The sequence below is a fragment of the Oncorhynchus clarkii genome, chromosome 27 (assembly GCF_045791955.1).
Source record: "Oncorhynchus clarkii lewisi isolate Uvic-CL-2024 chromosome 27, UVic_Ocla_1.0, whole genome shotgun sequence".
Taxonomy (NCBI): Eukaryota; Metazoa; Chordata; class Actinopteri; order Salmoniformes; family Salmonidae; genus Oncorhynchus; species Oncorhynchus clarkii.
In genome coordinates this window covers 18,947,407-18,964,071 of record NC_092173.1, presented here as the reverse complement: position 1 = coordinate 18,964,071, position 16,665 = coordinate 18,947,407, and the positions used below count along the sequence as shown (strand labels likewise).

At 42.0% G+C, this 16,665-nt stretch overlaps 1 protein-coding gene across 3 annotated transcripts; it reads left to right on the top strand.

The window, feature by feature from the left end:
- Positions 1-108: 108 nt before the first annotated feature.
- LOC139386008 (phosphoserine phosphatase-like) lies at positions 109-15,317 on the top strand. 3 transcript variants are annotated; one of them, XM_071131336.1, is made up of 6 exons: positions 109-229; positions 12,138-12,281; positions 12,473-12,607; positions 12,833-12,978; positions 13,412-13,560; positions 14,690-15,317. In XM_071131336.1, exons 2-6 carry the CDS (start codon positions 12,142-12,144, stop codon positions 14,798-14,800), a joined length of 681 nt encoding a protein of 226 aa, XP_070987437.1. In that variant the 5' UTR covers positions 109-229; positions 12,138-12,141; the 3' UTR covers positions 14,801-15,317. The 3 variants fall into 3 exon arrangements, with proteins under 3 accessions (XP_070987437.1, XP_070987436.1, XP_070987435.1); XM_071131335.1 differs by having other exon boundaries at positions 200-358; XM_071131334.1 differs by lacking the exon at positions 109-229 and adding an exon at positions 591-993.
- Positions 15,318-16,665: the final 1,348 nt, after the last annotated feature.

The following is a 16,665-nucleotide window of genomic DNA, read 5'->3' as shown; positions in this document are numbered from 1 at the left end:
GAAGTAGCATGGGCATCGTACACAATGACCGATAATGCGCTGCCAATTGAGTTTTCCATCTCCTCGAAAGTGTCTCTGGTAAAAAAGCAAACTGTAGTGGGCGGTCTCACGTGCCGGCTTTCTTTTGATTCGCTCGGCTTTCTCTTCCTCACTGAACCTATTGAAAGCATCAGGAAAGTCGGCCAATGCTGAAACCGTGAACAGTGCCATATCAACGCTTTGGCAACCAGTAAGTAAGAACATTTTGCACAAACGTGTTTTCTTATTGAAGAAAGTAGACTTAGTTTGCAGGACCAGCACATGCCAAAAAATACATATGAAGAGTAACATTTAACACCATCAAGGACACTTTGCACAGGTAATACAGACGTATATATTGTCCTTGAATTGATACATTATGTAACGCATTGCATGATTTCAAATTAACTCTATTGTTTTGCTCTGTGATGCCGACCGTGCACAAATGTATCGTAGTGGAAGATCAAGTTGGCAATGGTATTCATCACCTTTTGCGCGCATACCGGGCACTCTTTCGCGAGGAGAGGGTGACGCAACAGTTCAGCTGCACGATAGTCTTCTCCAAGGCTGCTGTTGTGGTCTGTTGCTACTGCCAGCAACTAGAAGAAAACGTTGCACTGACCGACTAAATTAATTCGGTGTCATTTTTAACAATAGAATATATATTTTAAAGTTTTGTCTCGTTAAATATTGTTTTGCACTGCATCAGTCGATTAATCATGTACTGCTGATCACTGTCATGTAATCAAACGTGTCTGTACGCGAGTAAAATAACTACTAACAGTATATTTTTTATGAAGGCAAATTTATTGCTAGCTTCACATTACAAGCCACATGAGATGCTTTCCTCATGAACCCCTACGTTCCCCAAGATACATTAGCATATGACCAATCAGGATGCAATATGCAAATAACACCACCTCTCCCTTTTCAGAGGATAAATGGTACACTGCCTTTGTCTCAAAAAACCTCAAGGTATTATTCTGTCTTTATGTCAGTAGGTCTAAGGGATTATTCTGTATTTTATGTCGGTAGGTCTTTTCCTGTCTAGTTCTTCTGGAACATTTCAACATAGTCATGATTGTAAAATATTTTCTGTAAACTTTAACCCAAAATGCATCTCTCATTTATTTTAACACAAATGTACCCCACAGATAAGTTAGAACTGTAACAACTTGACAGCTGTTGTTTTGTCTTTTTTTTATTTACTTTGAGCTCAGTCTTTTGTTGTTGCTCGGATTTAAAAGTTCAGCCTTTGAGGTTTAACTATTGATCGCCCAGACCTTGTTCTGGATGTAGCAGGTACATCCAGGATTACCTTGGGTGTTGGTGTGTCGGAGTGGTGAAGACACTTGAATCTTCTCCTGCGTAGCGTTGTTGTTCTCAGGTCCATCCATAGGGATGAGGTGATATCTGTTCCTGTGGACAGAACCGTGGGGAACGTCCACTATGTAGGATTGTGGTATTGCATGTTCCCTCAGCACTGTTCCTGTGATTTGAGTCCGTCATCAACACCTGTTTTCCAGGTGGGTGTCTGCTGAGGTTGCTGACTCTGTGACGCTTGTTGAAGCGTTGCTGATCCGCACTCCTTCTCTCCTTTTCCTTTGAGCTGACCATACCTGTGTTTGGGATTGATGGGTCTAGCAGCGATGGGAGTTTTGGCACTGTGGTACGAAGCTGTCGTCCCATCAGCAGTTGCGCCAGGCTAAAGCTATTCTGGAGTGGGGTTGACCTATAGGCCAGCAAAGCAAGGTAAGGGTCAGCTGCTTTCTTGAGGAGGTTCTTCACCGTCTGAACGACGCGTTCCACCCTATGTTGCTTTGCGGGAACTTTGGACTATTGGTGACATGGCAAAATTCATACTCTGCAGCGAAGTCGGAAAGGGGTCTTCCAGAGAACTGAGGCCCATTGTCCGTAACTAGGATCTTAGGTACCCCATGGTGGGTGAAGATGGACTTCAGATGAACTACGACGTCTGCAGACTTCGTTAGTGACAGGTTTGCAATTTCCACCTTGAGGAGTAGTCCACCACTAGCAGGTAGGTGGTGCATTTCAAAGTGAACAAGTCTGCTCCCAGTCTTTGCCAAGGTCTCTCAGGAAGTTATGATGGTATATGTGGTTTGTGCCCTCTGATCTGTGTCCTGCAGTTAAGCACAAGTTCGTTCAGTCCTTCGCATCCGCTGAACTCCGACCATCCTTTCTGACACAGTGTCATGACTTTTGAGCACACACTGTTGGCTTTGAGTTGTTCTCTCAGATTGTCTATGTAGGAAACACTCGCTGGAAGCTGTTCCATGATGGCATTTACATATGTATTTGTTCTCTCCATGAGCTCCATTTTTGCAGCAGTAGCTTTGGCTTTGACTGGCGCACGTGACAACGTGTCTGCATTCCACAGCCTATTTCCAGGGACATGAGCAATCATATAAGAGTATGTCATAAGTCTCATTCTGAAGCGTTGCATTTGTGGGGGAAGGTTGTCCCAATATTGGTTCCCCAGAAGGCTTTGGAGCAGTTTGTGGTCAGTTTCCAGCTGAAAGTGTTGACCAATGAGAAAGTCTCTGAATCTTTCACATGCACATATCAGCCCCAGAGCTTCTTTTTCCACTTGAGCGTGTCTCTGCTCGGTCGGTGTGAGAGACCTGGAAGCGTAAGCAATGGGTTTCCATTCCTTGATCTTCTTCAGCAGCAGCACTCCTCCTAGTCCATAGGAAGATTCATCAGCTGACACCTTGGGTTTGGGTCAAACAGGGCTAGCACGGGTGTTGATTTCAGCTCCTTCTTCAGCTCTTTGAAGGCTCTGACTTGGTCGGCCCCCCAGTACCAGTGGCTTTTCTTTGAGAGTAGGTCACTGAGAGGTTTGTCCTTTTCTGCTAACTGAAGGATGAACTTTCCCAGTTGGTTCACCATTCCTAGAAAATCCGTAGCTCGCTGACTTTGGATGGCTCTGCCATCTCCTCGACAGCCTCTGTCTTTGTCGGATCGGGCTCTACTCCTTTGTCTGAGATACTGTGGCCCAGGAACTTCACTTCCTCCTTTTGACAGGATACATTTCAAATCAAATTTTGTTTGTCACATGTGTCCCGAATACAACAGTGAAATGCTTACTTACAAGCCCTTAACCAACAATGCAGTTTTAAGAAAATCCCTAAAAAAGTAAGCATAACAGATCAAATTAAAGAGCAGCAGTAAGTAACAATAGAAGGGCAATGTACAGGGGGGTACCGGTACAGTGTCTATGTGCAGGGGGCACCAGTGTTGAGGTAATTATGTACATGTAGGTAGAGTTATTAAAGTGGCTATGCATAGATAATAACAGAGAGTAGCGGGGGGGCAGCAATGCAAATAGTCTGGGTAGCCATTTGATTAGCTGTTCAGGAGTCTTATTACTTGGGGGTAGAAGCTGTTTAGAAGCCTCTTGGGCCTAGACTTGGCGCTCCGGTACCGCTTGCTGTGCGGTAGCAGAGCGAACAGCATATGACTAGGGTGGCTGGAGTCTGACAATTTTTAGCGCCTTCCTCTGACACTGTTATAGAGGTCCTGGATGGTAGGAAGCTTGGCCCCGGTGATGTACTGGGCTGTACGCACTACCCTCTGTAGTGCCTTGCGGTCGGAGGCTGAGCAGTTGCCATACCAGGCAGTGAATCGGAATGGCCGATTAATTAGGGCCGATTTCAAGTTTTCATAACAATCGGAAATCAGTATTTTTGGGCGCTGATTTAAATGTAAAATGTTTTTAAAATATTTTTTTATATATCTTTTATTTAACTCGGCAAGTCAGTTAAGAACACATTCTTATTTTCAATGACGGCCTAGGAATGGTGGGTTAACTGCCTTGTTCAGGGGCAGAATGACAGATTTTCACCTTGTCAACCTTACAGTTAACTAGTCCAACGCTCTAACCACCTGCCTCTCAGTGCACTCCACGAGGAGCCTGCCTGTTACGCGAATGCAGTAGAAGCCAAGGTAATTCGCAAGCTAGCATTAAACTTATCTTATAAAAAACAATCAATCAATCATAATCACTTAGTTATAACTAGTAGTAGTTATAACTACACATGGTTGATGATATTACTCGTTTATCGAGCGTGTCCTGCGTTGCATATAATCGATGCAATGCTGGGGGATGATTTAACAAAAGCGCATTTGCGAAGAAAGCACAATCGTTGGACGACTGTACCTAACCATAAACACCAATGCCTTTCTTAAAATCAATACACAGAAGTATATATTTTTTAAACCTGCATATTTAGCTAAAAGAAATCCAGGTTAGCAGGCAATATTAACCAGGTGAAATTGTGTCATTTCTCTTGCGTTCATTGCACGCAGAGTCAGGGTATATGCAACAGTTTGGGCAGCCTGGCTCATTGCAAACTAATTTGCCAGAATTTGACATAATTATGACATAGAATTGAAGGTTGTGCAATGTAACAGCAATATTAGATAAAATACCGAACGGTTTCGTATTTCACTGAAATAATAAACATTTTGTTTTCAAATTGATCGTTTCCGGATTCGACCATATTAGTTCTGTGTGTTATTATGTTATAATTAAGTCTATGATTTGATAGAGCAGTCTGACTGAGCAATGGTAGGCAGCAGCAGGCTCGTAAGCATTCATTCAAACAACACTTTTGTGCATTTTGCCAGCAGCTCTTCGCAAGCACAGCGCTGTTTATGACTTCAAGCCTATCAGCCTAATGGCTGGTGTAACCGATGTGAAATGGCTAGCTAGTTAGCTGAGTGTGCGCTAATAGCGTTTCAAATGTCACTCACTCTGAGACTTGGAGTAGTTATTCCCCTTGCTCTGCAAGGGCCGTGGCTTTTGTGGAGCGATGGGTAACGCTGCTTCGAGTGTGGCTGTTGTCGATGTGTTCCTGGTTCGAGCCCAGGTAGGGGTGAGGAGAGCGACGGAAGCTACACTGGCAATACTATAGTGCCTATAAGAACATCCAATAGTCAAAGTGTCACGTTCTGACCACAGTTCTGTTATTTTATTATTTGTTTTAGAATGGTCAGGGCGTGAGTTGGGGTGGGCAGTCTGTTTGTTTTTCTATGTTGGTTTTTGTGTTCGGCCTAGTATGGTTCTCAATCAGAGGCAGGTGTCGTTAGTTGTCTCTGATTGAGAATCATACTTAGGTAGCCTGGGTTTCACTTTTGGTGGGTGGGTGTTTGTTTCCATGTGAGTGTTTGGGTCACACGGTACTGTTTCGGTTTGTTCACATCGTTTATTGTTTTGTTCCAGTGTTCAGTTTGTTTATTAAAAAAGACATGAACACTTACCACGCTGCACCTTGGTCCTCCTCTCTATCCCCAGACGACATCCGTTACACAAAGGTATATGAAATACAAATGGTATAGAGAGAAATAGTCCTATAAATACTATATTAACTACAACCTAAAACCTCTTACCTTGGAATATTGAAGTCTCATGTTAAAGGGAACCACCAACTTTCACATGTTCTCATGTTCTGAGCAAGGAACTCAAACGTTAGCTTTTTTACATGGCACATATTGCACTTTTACTTCTCCAACACTTTGTTTTTGCATTATTTAAACCAAATTGAACATTTTTCATAATTTATTTGAGGCTAAAATGATTTTTATTGATGTATTATATTAAGTTAAAATAAGTGTTCATTCGGTATTGTTGTAATTGTCATTATTACAAATACATTTAAAAAAATTGGCCGATTTAATTGGTATTGGATTTTTTGGTCCTCCAATAATCGGTATCGGCGTTGAAAAATCATAATCGGCCGACCTCTAGTTAGGATGCTCTCTATGGTGCAGCTGTATAAATCATTTTGAGGATCTGAGGACCCATTCCAAATCTTCAGTCTCCTGAGGGGGGGAAAAGGTGTTGTCGTGCTCTCTTCACAACTGTCTTGGTGTGCTTGAACCATGTTAGTTTGGTGATGTGGACGCCAAGGAACTTGAAGCTCTCAACCTGTGCCACTACAGCCCCATCGATGAGAATGGGGGCATGCTCAGTCCTCCTTCTCCTGTAGTCCACAATCATCTATTTTGTCTTGATTACATTGAGGGAGAGGTTGTTGTCCTGGCACCACACAGCCTGTTCTCTGACCTCCTCCCTATAGGCAGTCTCGTCGGTGATCAGGCCTACCACTATTGTGTCATCAGTAAACTTATTGATGGTGTTGGAGTCGTGCCTGGCCGTGCAGTCATGAGTGAACCGGGAGTACAGGAGGGGACTGAGCACGCACTCCTGAGGGGCCTCCGTGTTGAGGATCAGCGTGGCAGATGTGTTGTTACCTACCCTTACCACCTGGGGGCGGCTCGTCAGGAAGTCCAGGATCCAGTTGCAGACGGAGGTGTTTAGTCACAGGGTCCTTAGCTTAGTGATGAGTTTTGTGGGCACTATGCTGTTGAATTCTGAGCTGTAGTCAATGAATAGCATTTTCACATAGGTGTTCCTTTTGTCCAGGTGGGAAAGGGCAGTGTGGAGTGCAATAGAGATTGCATCATCTGTGGATCTGTTGGGGCGGCATGCTAATTGGAGTGGGTCTAGGGTTTCTGGGATAATGGTGTTGATGTGAGCCATTACCAGCCTTTCGAAGCATTTCATGGCTACAGATGTGAGTGCTACAGGTCGGTAGTCATTTAGGCAGGTTACCTTCGTGTTCTTGTGCACAGGGACTATGGTGGTCTGCTTGAAACATGTTGGTATTACAGACTCAGACAGGGAGAGGTTAAAAATGTCAGTGAAGACACTTGCCGGTTGGTCAGCGCATGCTCGGAGTACACATCCTGGTAATCCGTCTGGCCCTGTGGCCTTGTGAATGTTGACCTGTTTAAAGGTCTTATGAGAGCGTGATCACACAGTCATCCGGAACAGCTACCTGCCTTGAAGCGAGCATGGTAGGCTTGTGTCACCGGGCAACTCTCGGCCGTGCTTCCCTTTTGTAGTCTGTAATAGTTTGCAAGCCCTGCCACATCCGACGAGCATCGGAGCCGGTGTGGTACGATTCGATCTTAGTCCTGTATTAACGCTTTGCTTGTTTGATGGTTCGTTGGAGGGCATAGCGGGATTTGTTATACGCTTCCGGCTTTGAGTCCCGCTCCTTGAAAGCGACAGCTCTCCCCTTTAGCTCACTGCAAATGTTGCCTGTAATCCACGGCTTCTGGTTGGCGTATGTGCAAACAGTCACTGTGGGGACGACGTCCTCGGTGCCCTTATTGATAAAGCTGGTGACTGATGTTTTGTACTCCTCAATGCCATCGGAAGAATCCCGGAACATATTCCAGTCTGTGCTAGCAAAACAGTCCTGTAGCTTAGCATCTGCTTCATCTGACCACTTTTTTTATAGACCGAGTCACTGGTGCTTCCAGCTTTAAATTTAGCTTGTAAGCTGGAATCAGGAGGATAGAGTTATGGTCAGAATTGCCAAATGGAATGCAAGGGAGAGCTTTGTATGCATCTCTGTGTGAGGATTTAAAGTGGTCTTTTTCCCTCTGGTTGCACATTTAACGTGCTGATAGAAATGATGTAAAACTGATTGAATTTAATTTGTCCATGTTCAAAGTTAAGCCGGCTTTTTCCATCTTCTGCAATGCTAAAAGGCAGGTGTGATGAAGGTTGTTCGCTTAACTGACTCCTTGGCTAGCGGAATCTGCCAGAAGCTCATGTCCGCGTTGAGCTTGCTGAAGATCTTCGCCCCGGCTAATGAGCCAAGGGTCTGTTCGACAGTGGGAAGTATGTATTTTTCTCATTGAGACTGGTAAAATCGACACATACCCACACGTCCCAGTTCTTCTTTGGGACAACCACCATGCCGGATCACCAGTCCGTGGGCTCCTCCACTCTGGTAGCAGCCTTGAACCCTTGCTTGCACACTAGCTCTTTCTTGACTTTTGGCAGCAATGTCAGAGGAATCAGTCATGCAGTGAATAGGGCTCTGCGCCAGGTTTCAACTTGATGGTATATGGTTGTTGTACTGTGCCAAGACCGCTGCACAGCTTTGGATAGCTTTCTTTCAGTGTTTGTAAATGAATGCTGTCAGAGTCGAGCTACTAGCTCATGCTTTGTGATCGCTGGTCTGCCTAGTAAAGCTGTGTGTAGATCTCTGATGACATACACGTCCTCCAGTGTCTCCTTTTCTCCTTTTCATAGAACCACACTTGCGATGCCGATCACGTCCAGCGGCACTCTTCCTGGTCCTAGCAGAGGCAACAGTGTCTATTTTAAATTTCACATTTCTGTTCATCACTTGAATGTCAATCATCCTGCTCTTATATTGTTCCTCGGAAAATGCTATCATCCTTTTTTTTGAACCTTGTTTACGGCTCTTAATGACACGTTGGTAATGTCCTTTTTTCCCACAGGAGTGACGCTTCATTACTTCACTACTTCATTAGCTGCACACTGTGCTCTTGGATGGGCAAGGATTTTGACACAGTTTTGACATTGACTGCTTTTTGTCATTTCATGGCTAGCTTTCTCATGCTGGAATTTCTGTTTCCACTGGCTGCCTTTCTGCATAACTCTATCCACTGGGCACAATAAAGAATGCAAGAAATCCATCTCTTATTTGTCCATACTGTTTTTGCTCGAGGTTGTTTAGGTTTAGACCCCTCAAAACGTCATCTGCTTCGTCGCCTGTACAGTACATACAGTAGAGTGTTTACCTGGTTTTTCTCGGTAGATGTGTGAAGATTACTCGCCTGACGAAAGCGCTTGAACCTCCATTCTTGAGGTTTAGAAAAATCTAACGTCTCCGGCGGTTATATGCTAAATGTAAGGCTTGGGCCTGTATGCGCGAGTATCTGTGACCCTCCCGCTGCACTTTGCATGGGTGGCTGGCCTCTTCCCACTACTGCCGGTGGCTACTGTGCTTCTCCTGCGACGTCTTCCATGCCTAATAGCCTCCTCGATTTTCTTCCCAAAACTTTTCAACCAGGTACTGTAAGCTAAACTCTGTTAGTAAATACACTCGTTCTAGTCCACTTCTGACACCATGTTGTGTCATCAAACTTGTCTGTACGTGAGTAAAATAACTACTAACGGTGTATATTTATGAAGGCACATTTATTGCTAACTTCACATTACAAGCCACATGAGAGAGAGTGATGCATTCCTCGTAAACCCCTACATTCCCCAGGTCCTCATTAGCATATGGCCAATCAGGATGCAATATGCAAATAGCACCCCAATCACATTATCTTACTTTTCAACTCATTTGACCAAATTTTCAGCCTGGTTTCAGACTAGACGTAACATAGTAAATTAAAATCCTGGACACTCAAATTAGTATGGAATGTTACATTTGGTATGGTTACATAAGACAAAAAAACAAAAGGAGGGTGATTGGTCAGAATGGGTGGGCATATAACGTAAATGTCTAGCAACCCAACATTTCAACTACCTAGTACTTTTTCGCAAATTTGTAGCTACATATCATGTTAGTTAACCCTTCTCCTATCCAATGTTCCCTCCAAAAAAATTAATCGCTTAGTAGATTTCAGGTCTGCTGAGCGCAAAACTTGAACGTTGTGAAAGTTCTGTGCAACATCCGCTGCGCGTTTACTGTGAACACTGAGTCAACTAGACTACTGTGGCTATTTGATCATAAGGCAGGCCTACCAGAGTGGCCTATCATCAATGGAGAAAATGCATCCCATAACATTTTAACATGGACATAGCTGTTCTATCGTTCAGCCTACAGTAGCAACCAATGTGTGGTTTCATGTTTTGAGAAGAAAAAAAACATGCAGGGCTTGACATTAACCTGTTTAACCACTTGTCCTTCAGGCAAAATAAAATGTATCATTATTACCTTACCATTATTACAGAGAATCAGACAAATTATGCTACCCAGTTTATTCAAGCCCGTCTCAAAATACAACCCTTCCCCTTTAAGACAAAAATAGCTCTTCACCTGACTTGCTTTTCAAAGATGTCTAGAAACGCACACATTTTGTGCACTTGTAGGAAGCAATCACTCCTCCATTGCTGACTACAAATTATAACTGGGCAAAAAACTCACTAACTAGGAAAGGATATGTACAAATGTGCACACATACAGTTGAAGTCGGAAGATTACATACTTAGGTTAGAGTCAATAAACCCGTTTGTCAACCACTCCACAAATTTCTTGTTAACAAACTATAGTTTTGACAAGTCGGTTAGGACATCTACTTTGAGCATGACACAAGTCATTTTTTATTTCACTTATATTTCACTGTATCACAATTCCAGTGGGTCAGAAGTTTACATACACTAAGTTGACTGTGCCTTTAAACAGCTTGGAAAATTCCAGAAATTGATGTCATGGCTTTAGAAGCTTCTGATAGGCTAATTGACATCATTTGAGTCAATTGGAGATGTGGATGTATTTTATGGCCTACCTTCACACTCAGTGCCTCTTTGCTTGACATCATGGAAAAATCTAAATAAATCAGTCTCAGAAAAGACCTCAGGAAAAAAATGTAGACCTCTACAAGTCTGGTTAATCCTTGGGAGCAATTTCCAAACGCCCGAAGGTACCATGTTCATCTGTACAAACAATAGTACGCAAGTATAAACACCATGGGACCACGCAACCGTCATACTGCTCAGGAAGGAGACGCATTCTGTCTCCTAGAGATGAACGTACTCTGGTGCAAAAAGTGCAAATCAATCTCAGAACAACAGCAAAGGACCTTGTGAAGATTCTGGAGGAAACGGTACAGACGTATCTATATCCACAGTAAAACGAGTCTTCTATTGACATAATCTGAAAGGCCGCTCAGCAAGGAAGAAGCCACTGCTCCAAAGCCGCCATAAAAAAAGCCAGACTACAGTTTTCAACTGAACATGAGGACAAAGATCGTACTTTTTGGAGAAATGTCCTCTGGTCTGATGAAACAAAAATGGAACTGTTTGGCCATAATGACCATAGTTATGTTTGGAGGAAAAAGGGGGAGGCTTGCAAGCCGAAGAACACCATCCCAACCGTGAAGCACTTCACAAAATAGATGGCATCATGAGGCAGGGAAATTATGTGGATATATTGAAGCAACTTCTCAAGACACCAGTCAGGAAGTTAAAGCTTGGTCGCAAATGGGTCTTCCAAATGGACAAGGACTCCAAGCATGTTTCCAAAGTCGTGGCAAAATGGCTTAAGAACAACAAAGTCAAGGTATTGGAGTGGCCATCACAAAGCCCTGACCTTAATCCTATAGAACATTTGTGGGCAGAACAGAAAAAGCGTGTGCAAGCATGGAGGCCTTACAAACCTGACTCAGTTACACCAGCTCTGTCAGGAGGAATGGGCCAAAATTCACCCAACTTATTGTGGGAAGCTTGTGGAAAGCTTGTGGAAGGCTACCTGAAACGTTTGACCGAAGTTAAACAATTGAAAGACTATACCAAATACTAATTGAGTGTATATAAACTTCAGACCCACTGGGAATGTGATGAAATAAATAAAAGCTGAAATAAATATTATTCTGACATTTCACATTCCTAAAATAAACTGGTTATCCTAATTGACCTAAGACAGGGAATTTTTACAAGGATTAAATGTCAGGAATTGTGAGTTTGTAAATGTATTTGGCTAAACTTCCGACTTCAACTGTAGCTACATGTAGCTTTCGCCTTGATCTCAAAACAAGCGCATCTACTCACGACCCCTGTAAAAACTGTCCAGTTCGAAGTGAATTTCACAGATCCATATATGGCAATGGTCTATTTGCATACATGTCTACTGCACACCGGTCTGTGTAGAGTACATGCCTGAGTCGTGCCTGTCATTGCAATAGACTTCTACTCCGATGTGTCTGCCTGCAACAAAATCTATTGTATAGTTAGTTTTGCATACTAAGTCTTCCATAGTTCGTTTTGTTTCGGTATGTTACATTGAAAGTGGCTTATATTGTGTTGATTCGATCACAATTCCCACAGTACAGTGAAACGTTGATAGTGTTAATAACTAAGGGGAAAAATTCTGAAGTGAAGTTCAGTCTTGTGCTTTCCTGTCTACTATTAACACATGTAATTACTTGTCCTCTGATGCACTCATCACTTTCAAATGCACTTGTCCTGTCCAAATAGAAATTACCGCTGTCAGTTAAACAATCAATTATGTTTTTGTCTCTCCTGGGTGCTTTTGCTTCAGCATAATGACAACTTTATCACAGACAAAGGAAATCTTCCGGAGAGCAGACGCTGTGTGCTTCGACGTGGACAGCACTGTTATCAGAGAAGAAGGCATTGATGAGCTAGCCAAATTCTGCGGGGTTGGAGATGCTGTCACAGAAATGTATGTTGTGTAGCAATTCGTAATGATTTTAAGTGCGCTGAAATGCATGTTTCTTTCTTCTCTCCTTTCTTTATCTAGGCCCATCTACATTCCCCTGTACATTTCCCCGTGCCATAATTTTCTACGCGTTTCTTTCTAAATGTTAAATTTGCAACATATTTGTTGAGTACATTGAGTTTTTCTCATTTCAGGACTCGCAAGGCCATGGGGGGGTCAGTGACTTTTAAAACTGCTCTGACGGAGCGCCTGTCCATCATCCGATGCTCGAGGGAACAAGTGAACAAACTGATAACTGACCACCCTCCTCAGTTGACGGCAGGTATTAAGTAAGTGGTTGTTGATTTCAATTTGTCAGTCTTTTTTTCCCACTCAACACTATTTGATTATTAGCAGAGGCTATGGTAATTTGATCATAATACTCACATAAAAGGGTTGAACTAGTAGTCTCTTCAAGCTCGGCGTCTAACCTCAAGTTACACAATCGCTTATGAAACCTGTACTAATTTCTGCATGTTGTAGAATAAATGTACACATTTCTGTACATTGTCCAGGGAGCTTGTTGATACTCTGCACCAGCGCAATGTGAAGGTGTTCCTGGTCTCTGGCGGTTTCCGCTGTATCGTGGAGCATGTCTCCACTCAACTCAACATTCCCCTCCATCACGTGTATGCCAACCGCCTCAAGTTCTACTTCAATGGTAAGATCAGAGCAGTATCAGAATCACCTCTCACACTGTGGAAGGGATGAAGTGTGGGTGATGACAGTATGATCATTCATGTTTTAATATTATTGGTTATTTTGGTTTGATGGCTGGAAGCAAAAACGGGTGGCCATCTTGTTACTCTGGTATCCCTGTACATTTGATATTGGCACTGACTGTATATAGCTTCCTCTCTTGTTTCTTAATTCTCGTTTGCTTTATTATATATATTTTTTATTTGTATTAGTTATACTATTTTGATATTGATTACTGCACTGTTGGGTAGAGCTTGCAAGTGAAGCATTTTACTGTACTTGTGACAATAAAACTCGAACTGGACTTCAGAGGGCTGGTTTCAATCAAGCAAGCGGTAGATTGGCCTCTACAGGGAGGAATTCTTTACTAATTTGTTGTTCAATTTTCCCCCTAGGTGAGTTTGCTGGCTTTGACGAGACCCAGCCCACATCTGAGAGTAATGGGAAGGGGAAGGTGATCAGCATGCTCAAGGAGAAGCACGGCTTCAAGAATGTGGTGATGATCGGTGATGGAGCCACAGACCTGGAGGCCTGTCCCCCTGCAGTAAGTGTTGTCTTGTCAATACATTAAAAGACAGGTGGCAAGCTAGTATTTATAGCTGTTATTTATGTCATCTCCGGTTTTCTGTCATGGAATACTTTATTGTCCATTTTGTGGAGGAAATTTGTATTTTGTCTCTGTTCCCAACACCCCTAGACACCACAGAAACACGCACACAACACATTTTAGGTGGAACACAGAGTCAACAGCAGTGCAGTGCCTCTGGAGGAGTTAAGGGGGTTTAAGCACCTTTTTTAAAGACGCAGCTGCAGGGGTGTATTCACTAGGAACCAAACAGAAGCAACTGGATTGAACCGGGGAGGAATTTACCTGAATTTGTCGAATAGAAACTTGTTCCCATTGCAAAACGTTTTGCTACGGTCTGCGACTAATGAATACATCCCAATACTAGATTGTCAGGTGTTAAAGGCAGCTATAATGTAAAGTAACACTGGAATAATGGACACTGGATGTCTTTTAATCTTTTAACCTCTACGGGGGCGGTCCCCCCTGGCGGGGCAGTTGAGCAAACATAGGCTAATGTGATTCGCATGAGGTTGTAAGTAACCAAATAAAATCCCAGGACATAGACATATCTGATATGGGCAGAAAGCTTTGTTAATCTAACTACACGGTCCAAATTACAGTAGCTATTACAGTGAAAGAATACCATGCTATTGTTTGAGGAAAGTGCACAATTATGAACTTAAATGTATTAATAAACCAATTAGGCACATTTGGGCAGTCTTGACACAACATTTTGAACAGAAATGCAATGATTCATTGGATCAGTCTAAAACGTTGCACATACACTGCTGCCATCTAGTGGCCAAAATCTAAATGTAAATAATACATTATAGCCTTTCAAAGATGATGGTAAAAAGAAAAATGCGTGTTTTATTTCTATGTGTTATCTTTTACCAGATCTAATGTGTTATATTCTCCTACATTAATTTCCACAAACTTCGAAGTGTTTCCTTTCAAATGGTATCAATAATATGCATATCCTTGCCTCAGGTCCTGAGCTACAGCCAGTTAGATTTGGTTATATCATTTTAGGTGAAAATTGGGGGGAAATGGGTCGGATCCATTAATTAAACAATTATCCTCACCACATTGATTTGTTTTTCAGAATGCATTCATTGGATTTGGTGGAAACGTGGTTAGGCAGCAAGTAAAGGAGAGAAGTTTGTGGTACGTCACAAGTTTTAGAGAGCTGCTAAAAGAACTGGAGAAGATTTAACAACAAGGAAATACCATAACCTGAACCCTCTTACAACAATTGTTACTAATGCTAACATCTGTGTTTTATTTTCCCCTACTGGTGTGCCTTTTATGGTTTTATCTAGTGCACAATATTTTTTTATTTCCAGTCAATAGATTTTTTTAAATAAATGTTTACACTACAATAGTGTCTTCTTGGGTTTGACCCTTGTTGATTTTTATACTAGATAATACTAAAAAAAATAAAGTTAACTAAATGTTATCCTTTTTGTGGAGGGTTTTGAGCAGGGTTGGAGTCCATTCGATTTCATTTCAGTATGTTCGTTTAATTCCTGAATTCAATTAATTGAATTGGAATTGAACCGAACCCTGCATTTGTGTTTTTTTTAACTGCACTTTTGTGGTTTTGTCCTTATGTCAAACTTTTGTGGGAAGGATAATAAAACTACTGCATTTTACAATATATGCCATTAAATGCCTTTATAGATGTAAATGTTTTGCAATTGACACTAATAATAGTAAAAGTGTAAAATGCAGTTCTGAGTATGTGTGGTCATTTACTTGTTTGTTTTCTTTGTGTCAACAGCACAACTGCCTCTGATAGTATCATCCACTAAACAATGGCATAACTACACAGTGAGCTCAAAGTATTGGGACAGGGACACAGTTTTTGTTGCACTTTGGATTTGAAATTATACAATGACTAAAGTACAGACTGATCGTTTTAAATTGAAGGTATTTTCATCCATATCGAGTTAACCATTTAGAAATGAAAGCATTTTTTGTACATTGTCCCCCCCATTTTTAGGGGACCAAAAGTATTGGGACAAATTCACTTGTGTATTAAAGTTGTCAAGAATTTAATATTTGGTCCCATATTCCTAGCACATTAAGTGTTTTCTAAACACTTGTACATTAATATGAATGCTACCATGATTACAGATAGTCCTGAATAAATTGTGAATAATGATGAGTGAGAAAGTTAGAGGCACAAATATCATACCCCCAAGACATGCTAACCCAACGGTTCGCAAACTAGGGGTCGCCTGATATTAAAATCGGGTCGCAAGATAATTTCCAAAACCCTGAGAAAAAATATATATACAGTATGTATATTATATTGTCTTTGTATCTCAAAATCATTGTAATGTGGTTAACTTTAAAAATAAAAATAATTAAAATCTAAAAGATGAAATTCAAGCAGTGAGCGCCCTTAGATCATGAGAATTCCCACGGGGAATGACTAGGCCCTCAATGCTATGAAACCACAAACTATTGCAGAGACTTATTACCGGACGCAATTGATATGGTGAAAACAATGTGTTGGGAGTCAGAGGCACAGAAACTCACATCAATACCTTTGTCAGATAACACTGTTAAACAAATAGTTTATGCTATTGCTAGCAATCAAGAGGAAACTCCGACTGAATGACTCAACTCCCTAGCTTATGCTCTCCAAATTGACATTAGCTGTGAGGGCCAAGATGCCCATTCATTGACTTTTGTTCGCTATACATGGCGGGGGATGCTATTCATGAGGACATTGTTCTGTCTCATTTTTCCAAAGCATGAAATGGCATATGGAATGTTCAGTTTGCTGCGTGGCTATATTGACGAAAAACAGATTCCATATGGCTATTTGGGGCTCAGTCTATCACCGGACGGTGGGCCTCTGCACTCTAGTTGTGTGTCTCCCTCTGCCAAATGGATGTATAGTATGATATACCGAGAGCAACTGGCGGCAAGAGAGATGAGCACAACTCAGAGATTTACTGCAGCAGGTAACTTCCATTGTAAACTACATCAAACCATGTCCAATGCGCGCACGCCTGTTTGCAAAACTGTGGAGACATGGGATCAGAGCATGACAATGCTTTATTTCAC